The 12,250-nt window shown below is 37.0% G+C and overlaps 1 protein-coding gene across 1 annotated transcript; it reads left to right on the forward strand.

The window, feature by feature from the left end:
• Positions 1 to 1,297: 1,297 nt before the first annotated feature.
• LOC139974137 (ectonucleotide pyrophosphatase/phosphodiesterase family member 7-like) lies at positions 1,298 to 12,012 on the forward strand. The gene is made up of 6 exons (XM_071981074.1): positions 1,298 to 1,583; positions 3,443 to 3,617; positions 4,738 to 5,351; positions 6,271 to 6,411; positions 7,869 to 8,003; positions 8,698 to 12,012. Exons 1-6 carry the CDS (start codon positions 1,521 to 1,523, stop codon positions 8,860 to 8,862), a joined length of 1,293 nt encoding a protein of 430 aa, XP_071837175.1. The 5' UTR covers positions 1,298 to 1,520; the 3' UTR covers positions 8,863 to 12,012.
• Positions 12,013 to 12,250: the final 238 nt, after the last annotated feature.

Below are 12,250 nucleotides of genomic sequence, written 5' to 3' on the forward strand. Positions count from 1 at the left end.
CCAGTATAAATTATAAAATTTATAAATAGGACACATAAAAATGATACATAAAAGACGTAAACATGTACAAACATGAAAGCATGAACAAAAACAAGAAATAAGATAGAGGATAGAGAAGTTTTAAAGATTAAAAGGATTATAACAGAGATTCTAAGAACCCATTTTGAATATAAATGGCTGCTCTGTAGATAAATGAGTTCTTAAAAAGCATAATTCTAAAAGATGGCAAGATAGTAGGATTACGTAAATTGTACTTGTTGGTTCTATTGCACAGAGAGATCATCTCTGAGTGAAGTGGGTGATCTTTAGAACTATCTATATTCTTATTTCTCATTCCTCTTATTTGGATTTGCGTAAGAGTATGCAATTTGCAACAATGTGCATTTGTCAAAATTTCAACCAAAAATGAATAAAAGAGACTCCAGAAAATTGCTAATTACATATTTCTGTAATGTTTGACACAAAGTACTCATTTACTGAAGAAAAAATCATTGATATTAATTAAGGTCAGCTCACAATAGCCAGTTCATTACATTATAGCAACCTGTTGAGACTTTTAACTACGTTATCTCGCCATCAAAATATACGCCTTAACAGAGACTGGTTGTTATCTCACATGTCAGAATGACCAATGATTGTTTATTTTGTATAGGAGGGAGATGAAATATTTATCAACAGTGATGACGTTATCGTCGTCATTTGTCTTTATACGATCACATAAACAAAATGTCGTGACATCGTACGAATAACAGAGGCATTGGTGAAAAGAGATGTTTCAGGCATTGTTAGGGCGCCCTGAAACACATAAATTACATCGCAGTATAGGAGATAATCTGTTGCGTAGCGGAATGAAGTTGGTAACAACCTGGTGGAAAGTGGAACATGGTTATGAGACAACATACATTATCATAGCTGTACCCACATCAGTGTCGTATAAGTCACTGTGGATTAATACCTAACATTATAATACTATTATAGACACATTCAAAGAAAATTCCATCACTCGCCATGTTGTCAGCATATTTCCGGTTAGAAAAACTCAGTAATTGCAATTTGTCAGCCTAAACTTACTTCTCATCTGGCATTTTCATGACAATAAATAACCCAAATTTTTTCCTGTAACGCTCTTATTCTTACATTATCAAGTACATAACCAACTTTGAATGGCAATAAACTACTCCACGCAATGAATCCGTCATTGAAAGTTGCCTTCCAGAACACAGTTGAATACGGCCTTCACCGCTTATTCCCCAAACATCATGTTATGTTACTTATACTTCGAGACCTCCGGCTCCCGGCGTGCATACTACGTGTCTGTAGTAGGCAAGCTACGATTACAGGTCTTATCAAACAAACCTCACGGATAAACTGCAGAGGCATACGGATTACCCAATCACATCAGTGTACCTGGTACGTAAAGTATATCGTACAGTACTATAGCTTCATCATAACCCATTCATTGTATGCAATCTAGTTTATCTGAGTGTTTACAAACGAAGTAACCGTGTTCGAACTTGGCCATGGAGCTCGACAGAATAATCTGTTTTTCGCTCCTTCTCGTTTTGAAAGTACACCTGTCTGAGGTAAGTGCATATTTTTAATTCTTCTACATGTTAGTTTTATAGTAACCTTTAACCAAACTTAAGTCTGCCTCCCGATTGAAAATGATCTGAACTGATTTTATCACACTCACTTGCCCTTTCACTTGGCTCTTCAGACCATGGAAGTACCAGTTTGTCCAGACACTACCAAAGGGCCTGGCATATATTCCGCGGAACATTAGATTACTTAAATATTATGTGCGTATATCAATAACTGTAAACATGGCTGCTGCGATGCCGGTAATATTTCGTTTCGTTGGCATGTTGTATTTAAACCTAAACCAGTTTTAAAAGTTATAACATTGTCATTTATTAAACAAAGAAACCCTGATAGGAGTTTTTTTTCTGACCGAATGAAGATTTACGGGTACGCCATTAACAATGTCGTTCCAATCGTATCATATGCACGTCACGACCAATTTGTAGTAGCGGTAAGCACATTTATACGGAAACCGGAAAATTTCGAGCTTCCAGAAATCCAAAAGTTCCACTTTGGCCTAAACTTTTCTAAATATTGTTTGGCTATACAAGCGTATGCCATTACACCTTAATTGACGGTTGTTATAAAAAGAACATTATTATTAATAAGAAATAAGCGTCCTCACAGTCACTTACTTCAACAATTGACCTGTTAGGAGGGACGTAACCCGGGGGAGCAATGTGAGCTCACCGCCCCCCCCCCTTTGAGTACCCCGGAAAATAAAATATCGATACGTGTTTGGAAAACAAGATTCCGAAGCAGATGCAATATTTCTTATTCTAAATGCACTCTGACCAGGTGGGTTTAATGAAGAAAAGCTGTCGCAATCGAAATAAAGAAACTTATTTTCTGTTGCCCTTATGGCGCTTACGATTTACCGTAAAATAACTGCGACCCCCCCCCCATATCAACATGTTCATTACAAAAATGTAACCTATATGTACTCGTACCGTCCATTTTTTAACCCAATTCCACTGAGGAAACGTCTGGAACATCTGTTTATTCAATGCAATGGACGGAAATGAAACAATCATGTAAGCTACATCGGTGAGACTAAAATAAAGATACTATTCAAGAGAAGAAACCTGTGAAAGTAGTCCTATGCCTCACGGTCGTAAACAAAACAGAGAGATTTGATTGGCGCATGATCTGTTAGTCGGGGCTTGCAAATTTTGATTGAAATTTGTAGAATCTACGGACTAATTAATAAATCTGGCGAATTTTATTCAGCTCAAAATGTTTAACGACAGTTAACTTAATAAAAATAATGAAAATTACTATGAAAATTGCATAGAACGGTGTCATTTTCATTGAGCATTTAAGGTCATTCAGCTGGAAAGATCGAAGTTTAAATTTGGCAAACACACATTGAGACTTTAACTATAAGCAGGAATGTCATTAAAGCCCTCTTTTCAGGTTGAAGGAAGCTATGCGACCCTTCTAAATCATTCCCCTGAAAGTTCTTCTGCTACGTAATACAATACTCTTATTATTGTTTATATCCTGCAACGTGTGAGACATTTTGGGCACAACTTTTCTTTGTACGTCATGGCGCTCCGTTAAATGTAATAATGCTCCCTTTGTGAGAAGTGCCTCTTTTAAATATTCTGCTCCCCCCGCCCGTATCAAATTTCCGGCTTCGCCCCTGTCTGTTAGTTCTACGCCCAACATTAAACAATGCGTAAAGCGACTCTTAACAACCGAGCCTGGATGTCAACAATGCTTAGAAATAGCCCATGAATATTCATTATCATCAAAAGACTGGTGTTATCCCAGCATGAGAAAGCTGATACCCTTACATGTGGGACGATTCGAACAAGTTATCATCAACCATGAGCCATATACGTTTGCATATTTTTAGGGAGCCAAAAATCCAGCAAAGCTTATACTTGTTCTATCGGATGGTCTAAGATGGGATGGATACAATCTCAACCTACCAAACCTGAAGAAGATGGAAGAAAAAGGTGTTCGTGCCGATTGGCTGAATGGTGTCTTCATCACCATGACAATCCCGAGCACATATTCTATAGCGACAGGTAGGTGAAATGTTTACAGTATGACCGGGTCATCATGCGTATGAACAAAAGCAATGCTCTGTTGAGGTAACGTTTACACATATCGCCCAGGTAGTACGCGTGAAACTGTTGCCAGACACTGGCTTACTGTATGTACACAGACACGCACCCCTGGAGCCGGAGGTCTCACAGTATAAGTAACAAAACATGATGTTTGGGGGATAAGCGGTGAAGGCCGTATTCAACTGTGTCTTTTAAAGGTCAAGGGTTCATGTCAAACATACATAAATATGCAGTTGTGCCAACAGAACAAAACGTTTGTTTTGGTACGTATATAGTATCACAAGCATAATAGTACAATACACCCAAAGAAAATCTGCGTAAATTCCGCTGGCTATCGGACTTCGGTGTTTACATAGGAGATTACTAAGACGGTTTGTCACACAATATTACCAGTAAATGTAGTATGGAATTCGAAATCAATTGATGAAAAAGAAAAGGAATTCAACATGTTCGAAGTGCTCAATCGAATTCGGATAAGTAAATTACGCTATGGACATGGACAACACATTGAAGTATCTTTGTATTTCTTTTATTGATGCAATCAGAAGAGCTGATCCATAATTTGAACTCCCTATTGACTATTGACAATGTCACGTAATTATACTTCTGAAACATAAAATAACATAACGTAACAAAAACATGTCAAGTGAATGATTCTTGTAAGGTTGTACTGTCTACTCGTTCATACATTTAGCAACATTTGTTGCTCTAGACTCAACAATGTATCAAGCTATGAAACTGGAAGTTACACCCATTGCGTTTCGTTTCACAATCACTCTACTGCATATATTGTTTCAACCTTATAGACGTCGTTATAGGCTATCCCACTGTGAAAATGATTTGATGCAGTCCCTAGTCTTCATTGATCAATAATATACCGCTGCCTAGAGCATGCTGTTATCCAAAATACATTTTTAAATTTACAAAATAAATTCGAACCGTAAGGTGAAATTTCTCTCTCTCCACTTCTGTCTCCACCCACCTCTCCATTTCTCTATATCTCTCTACTTCTCTCTCCATTTCTCTATCTCTCTCTACTTCTCTCTCCACTTCTCTGTATCCCTCCTTCTCTTCACAGGTTTATATCCCGAGAGTCATGGAGCTCTGCATAACGTCTACTTTAATAAGACTACCAAAGAGAGAACATATAAATTTCAGGAAGCCCTCAACATCACTGAATGGTTCGATACTGGTGCTGAACCAATTTGGGTGACCGCCAAAAATGCCGGTAAGACAGTTGGGAGTATCATGTATGTGGGTACAACAGTTCCTATAAAGGGGGTCCTACCAGACAGGGTCATACCAATCGCTCCTTATTTCTGGGAAAGCTATTCCCTCCAAGATCGAGTACGGGATGCCGTTAATTGGATCTCGAATGATTGTGACGTAGTTCTTTTGTACTTCAACTTGCCTGATTTTGTTCTCCATTCCCACCTCATCAAGGATCCCGAGGCCGCGGAAGCTATGGCCGAGGTCGATCAGCAAATTGGATATCTTTTCCAATTAATCGATGAAGCAGGTTTATCGGAGGAAGTAAATGTCATTCTTGCTGGTGATCATGGGTTTGTGGATGTAGAACCGAGAAAATTTATCCGTTTGTACGATTACATCAATGAATCAGATGTTGATTTCATTGTAGCTGATTATGGACCATTCTTCCAGCTAACACCAATCGATGGGAAATTGGAAAGTGTAAGTCTGTGCAGCCTTATCGCATTTACATGTTACATTATATATGAATATAGCATTGAAAATCAACAAGTAATATAAAGTCGTATAATGCTCAACACATGGCGGTTATTAACAACCAAGTCTTCGAGTGAGTTATCAAAAATCATACTTGAATCTAATCCAAGAAAAAATATTTACAACACAGTATATGATATCATTAAAAGTAGAGAAACATTCACCATTCAAGTTAATTCAAGACATAACGAATCGAAAACGGTTCAACAGTTGTGCCTCGGGGATTCAAGTTGTATCATTTAGCTATTACATATCTTGAAGCACGATATAAGTATTCGTCGAACTTTCAACGTGTAAATGCAATCTGCATTTGTGAAATTTATTTGCATTCAGTAGGCCTAATAAGAGGTTGAAAGAAACTCCTCCAATGTCAGGTAGCGCACGTGTAAATAGAAGCTTCCCCACATATGAGTTCAGAGTAAGTCTACGTGACACGATATAAATCAGCTTATACCTAAAAAAGTACATACGCTGACTATTCAGGTCTACCAAATAAGGTAAAATCACAATTGCTCGTGTAACTGGCACACCACTGTACACGTGTGCGTGTGCATCATTTAAAGTGTCTACATGAGGAATATGACACAGTCGCAATCATAAATACAGCTCATGTAATGGCACATGTATATCATGGGCGGAGCATGCGTGTATGCAGTCGAAACAGCTGACATCCATGGGACGAGTCGTCCTGTTAAATAGACTACAGGAGAAATATGACACAGTTGCAATCATAAATACAGCTCATGTAATGGCGTGTGCATCATGGGCGGAGCATTTGTTTATAAAGTAGAAACAGCTGACATCCATGGTACGAGTCTCCTGTTAAAGAGACTAATCACTGATAGATATCCTTCCTTTCATACAGATTTACCAAGCTTTAAGGACAGCTCATCCGGCTTTACATGTTTACAGGAAGGAAGAATTCCCAGAACGTCTCCACTATGCTAATAATCCTCGTAATTTACCAATCATCGGTTTCGTTGATCCAGAGTGGCATCTCCACACGGTAAATGAAGTTTTTGCAATCAGCTCAGCTTTAAAATTCATAATTAGATCACCCACATATATCTTAACAAATAACAAATAACAATACTTGTTTAAGGAGTTTAAATCACTGACATACTGTTTCAATTCCATTCTATGTCCATCGCTGTGCCGTTAAACTTTGTACACTGTGCTGTGGGGATCGACCGCAGCTGTATGTACTGACTGTACACTAGTGTCTAATTACCGACGGTAGCAAGTTGTGTGTGTATTTTCTGGGATCGATGGTGGTGTCTAACACTTCTGTTACACCTCTTTCGAAACTAGGTCAGATTACCGGCATTAGACTTTTCTTTTTGCGCGAGTCTTCACACCCTTTTGTCTTGCAGACATTACCGTTAATGAGAATAATATTAACATTAACATTGTAATTATAATTATTTCATATCTATTACCGTTTGAATTTGTGCTTTTAAGAAACAAATTCAATGTAGATATGTTGTACACCGTTACAAAATCATTGCATATTAGACCAGTTTGTATCATAATTTATCACAGTAGCAACTTTGCTAAAAGCTTTTGAAATTATTGTCAAGTGCTAGAAGGTTCTGGTCCTTCCAAGTGATTCACAGGGCATAGGGAGGGTCAGGGTGAAATATAAATGAGGATGTGTTATGTAACTAGCTCAATTGATTACTGTTGCCAACTTTCTATCTCTTTTGGATATTTCTAATTAAAACAAATGGACTTAGCAACGTCCATAGAGTAACTAAATTGATTAGTTGTAGCATCGTTTGTCTTTAATTCCAAGAACCAATTAAAAATCCAGGTTGAGAAGTAAAATCCCGAAGTTTTAAAATTGCCGAAGTTTCAGTATACCTCTCTCGAACACGAACACTTACACACTCTAATCCAACAGGCTTCAGTAGTTTAACAAAGGAATACAGGTTTTTCTTTTTTTCTTTAATTATGAAACTTGTTTATGATTATTGCAGAATAAGTAAGCCCTTTGTACATAAAAAGATTTAACAGCAAGGTACCGTTTGATGAATCTTGAAACCCTACCATTACGGTTTGCCTGCAATCAGGGCTAAAAGCTTACTTAGTAGAACAGAGAATAAAGATTTATTTTATTCTCTTTTCAATTTGTTAATTGATTTCCCCGTCATGTTCCGTTGTTTTGATTTACTTATATAATTAAGTTTGAATACAAATACGTCCTATCTTGAAATTCAACAGTTCTATACAGTATCCATGCATTCCTGTTGTATATATTGAGCTATTAAATACCAACAGTAATGTTTGATTCTGGATAAACAATAATATAATCAAGGCATGTTTTCTACGTTGAAAGGGAGTTGTCAAGTTATAAATAGTTGCTAAATGTTTCAGAATGAATTTTGTTTTTGTCTGTTGTTGATCTCGATTTCTTTTTAATTTCACATATTTGCTTTAATTTCACCCATATTTGATTGATAGACCTGGGACCCTGAGAAGCAGCAAGTTTCCGGAGGTAACCATGGGTACGATAACCGGTGGATGGCGATGAAATCGTCATTTTATGCACAGGGACCATTTTTCAAGAAAGGATATCGGGCTCGCCCATTAGAGTCGGTATGGTGTAACATTCTGCCACAAACTTTACGTGATTTATGAAGTAAATATCGTCCCCACCCCCTAACCCCTCCCCCCCCCCACGAAGAGCTAAAACAGTAAGTTAAATTCATGCTTTGTATACGGATTCACTTAAGTTTTGTGAGTACAATAACTATACTGTTTTCTTGTAGACGTGTGGATCCATGTGAGTTCTAGTAGAGTGAGCTCAACAATGGTCGCAATTTAGTTTAAGAACGCATTCAAAGTTAAGTTTGTGTGCTTTCTTGCATTAAATGTTTTCATTGAAATGGGCAAGAATGCTTTTAATATTTGGTGATATTTTAATCTAATCTTTCGGTGTATTATTGGAAAATTCCAGGACTTGTCGCTGTAGCTTAATAAGATCACGTCACATAGGCTAAAGATCATTATGTATGTCTTATAGTTGGGTGGACAAAGAGCTTTCTTATTGATATCTACATTATCCATAAGTAGTATTAAAAGTTTGTGTAATGGAATGACCTATGCTTTCTCTTCGTTGCAACACTAAAAATTTGGACAGAATTCCATTTTGAGGACATATATATCACTTTGGGGACGTATACACTTTGAGGACAAATACCATACGGATCGAATTAAGACATCGTGCACGTATGCGAGCGGTCAACTTGAAATTTTTCTTAAAGATTGTTTTATTTTTTATTTATTACAGGTTGATATTTACAGTATGATGTGCGAAATACTCAATATACAACCAGCTCCAAACAACGGGTCACGTAACCGTTACGTCGACATGATCAGTTCGGGAGACAAATCACGAATGCCATTGTCGCTATTACTACCTTGCGTGATTCTCGTGGTGGGTTTTGGCCTATGATAAATAAGACAGCGACGTATTGTGTCCTTCGGGCCTTATGATAATTATCTACTAGTCGCTTTTATACTCTTTTTTTGTGTATTTTACTCTTTGGAATTATCCTTACACTTCATATACGTACGGAAAATCATTAATATGGGTCTGGTAGCGACTTTTGAGTTTCACCGGCTCTTATTTGTTTGTTCTAATATGCAAGGGTATTTAAGCTGCATTAATTCTCTAATATAGCATTGTTTATACGGCTATACCTGATTCTCAATCATTCGACTGATTTTAAGGTTCAAACTATCTTTCAGATATTGAAAACTTCCAAGTATCATCTGTTATTATGTATTTGATATGCACTTTATACAAAATATGAATGGATTATTTAGTCAATCTTACTAAAATTTTGCTTCGAGAAGCAACAGAGTGAAATGCAACATAGCTTCCATTTTAGTAAGAGAGTTGCTTGACGCTATCAAGAAATATATACTACACAACGTTCTACTTTGAAGCAGACTACATTTAAACTATTTAATGCAAGCTTTAGCAACATCTTGAACATTGAAAGAGTGAAACAGCGCATAGCAATACCCAAGATTTTTTTTTTTTTTTTGCCACAAATGTACAAAGTGTAGGGAAGTCTTCCATAAAGCTTAAAAGCTTAACAGTGTGGAAGACTCCCTGAAGAAAGAAAAGGAAAGAAAATATATATGTATAAACACATATACATAAATACAAATACAAGTTAAATGTTCAATATATATATATAGTAATTACATACATATAGTCAGTAACTAGCTATCATTTCCAAACAAAACCACTTCTTAAAGGATGTGACTGACTTTTTACTCTTTAAATCGTTCCTTAGAAGATTCCATGTTTTTGTTGCACGGTTTTGTAGGCTTACAGTTCCAATGGCGGTATTGTAGAGATTATAGTTGGCATGATTAGCATGCCTCGTGTTATGATTATGTACATCTCTGTTACTGGTTAAAAAATAGTCACAGCAGGGAGTTGTTATGTAACAACTCCCTTGTCAAAGGCAGCTGGTAGTAATCCATTTCAGGTCTTGTAGGCAAATAATGCAAGCTTAACTTTAATGAGATCGTGCAATTTTAGTAAGTTGAGTTTACTGGTGTGCTCACGTCGGGCTGAGTGTGTTATGTGGCGAATGGCTGCCTTTTGGAGTATTATAAGATTGTTAAGGTTGGAGTTGTATGTACCAGACCAAATAATGCAGTTACAATATGCAGTTACAAATATCGCGTCCAAGGGCGGCGGAAGCACTTTTAAACTGGGGGGCACCAACGTCGAAGGGCACTTTGCAGAAATTCGATTGGACTGATGCAGCCTGATATTTAGTACCCTTTATAACTCTTATTGTATTATCTTATTTGCGTATACACATCACTCCATCAACGCCACCCCCCCCCCCCCCCTCAAGGAAACAAAGCATACTAGCACTGCAGTATCTAATGTGCAAATTGGGAAACAAGGAAAACGACAAAATGAGGTGAAATCATTATAAAGTCCAAGTCCCTGGACACGCGATCGATCCATGCATGAAAGCAAATGAAATATGTCAAAATACTGAAAGAAAAGTAATTTTCTCTGTGTTTTTCAATGGTTAAACTGATATTATTATGATCAATATTATTGTAACGACTTCCCAATAATTATAACCAATTTGGAAGGGTTATAACACGGCAATTGATTGTATGTTATTGGCATGCGTTGTAATAACCAACGCATGCCTATATGATATGCACATTAACATGTTGAACGCGCGCGTAGCGCGCAAAAAACTTTGGTAATATTTTTCGGGCAAGTCGTTACAGCCCCCCCCCCCCCAATCAAATTGGGCTCCTACGCCTGTGGTAGTAAACATTTAAAACTTTCCGAAATATTTCATTCGACGTGGGTTTCGCTTTGTAAACTTTTTTTTTTATTTAGAAATTTTTATGTAGAAAAGGGCACATTTTTAATCTGAGGAAAAGTGGGCGCACGTGCCCCCTGTGCCCCCCCCCCCGGTTCCGCCGCCCTTGATCGCGTCATCACCCGATACTCATAGCTGGTACAGTAACTACTGTTCATGTCCTGTTACACATGTTACCGTGTTACGAACACAAAGTAGAAATTACTGATGCACGTTTATTGGACATGAGCAAGTTAACAGATTTGCGGTTCTTACAGTGCCACCCTTGTAACACATGTTACCATGTTACGAACACAAAGTAGTAATTATTGATGCACGGTTGTGGGACATGAACAGTAGTTGCTGTACCAGCTATGAGTATCGCCTGTATAGCATTGTGAGTAATACGATATGTTCTTCGTACGAGTGACACGAATTAAAATATTGCTACAACTATACCTGGCTCATTTGTGGAAACGAAAAAAAAAATGGGGCTATTCATTGTATAGTGCGTGCATTCTCTGCAACAGAATGTATGAATAACTTAACATTTACCATTACTTATATCACACAAGCATCTGACATTACTAATAAAAACTAACGTTGGCACATTAATTGCGCTTTAAACTGCTGTTAATATCATATGAAAGATTGAAGCATGATTCTATTCAACCATATCTTACTCAATCATTGTTTTAAAAGAATATGTCGCTACGCCCTATTAGTTTCTGCTTCCTCAACCAGAGATTTTTTAAGAAATGTTAATCAACTCGTGGTGAAGAAATAATTGGAAGTGAAATCCTTTTTCAGATGACATATTAATTATATGCATCTAAGTTGGATAAAACAAACTAAAGTTGATACAAAGGTTACTTAATCGTGACTCATTATGTTGGGCGGCTGTATACCCACTGTTTAGTATCACCATATGCCATGGTATAAAAAGAAATAGACCCAATGTTTACTTCTCTCTTCAGATCGCTAACTGCCTTCGTAAGTGAAAACTGTTTACTGTTGTCTTTCTCACACATATCTTTCTTTCTCGAAAGAGGTATTTTTACTGCGTTTATCTATACAATGAAGTTTAGTTCATGTTATTTCCTAATGTGTGGCTCTAATATACAGTACACAAGGCATTCCATATGTTTGTTCTTTTATTTCTCTGGGCACAACTTTCACCCTGAGTCCACGTCATATACAAACACTTATCAAGTTGCGTGTCGATATTTTCATATATTCACATAAGAATAAAAATTTTCACTGCGTTAGAGCATTAAGTTTACAGATTTTATTTATATACCATATTACGATATTTATTTTGATCGTTTATATGGTTCTACATATTACGATATGTTTTTTGATCGCTACTTCTATAGTCATAGCATTACAGGAAATGAACGTGGTTTATTCCTGTATTTTGCTTCTAAAAATAACAGAGCTTTGCTAAGAAAGAGAGAAACCAATAAAGAGGATAGATACTACTTTGTA

The sequence above is a fragment of the Apostichopus japonicus genome, chromosome 9, assembly GCF_037975245.1.
Source record: "Apostichopus japonicus isolate 1M-3 chromosome 9, ASM3797524v1, whole genome shotgun sequence".
Classification (NCBI taxonomy): Eukaryota; Metazoa; Echinodermata; class Holothuroidea; order Aspidochirotida; family Stichopodidae; genus Apostichopus; species Apostichopus japonicus.

Excerpts from the sequence above, each read along its gene's own strand:
- LOC139974137 (XM_071981074.1), top strand. The coding sequence starts at position 1,521 with ATGGAGCTCGACAGAATAATCTGTTTTTCGCTCCTTCTCGTTTTGAAA. Across the intron at positions 3,618-4,737 it reads CACATATTCTATAGCGACAG|GTTTATATCCCGAGAGTCAT; the intron begins GTAGGTGAAATG and ends TTCTCTTCACAG. Across the intron at positions 8,004-8,697 it reads GGGCTCGCCCATTAGAGTCG|GTTGATATTTACAGTATGAT; the intron begins GTATGGTGTAAC and ends TATTTATTACAG.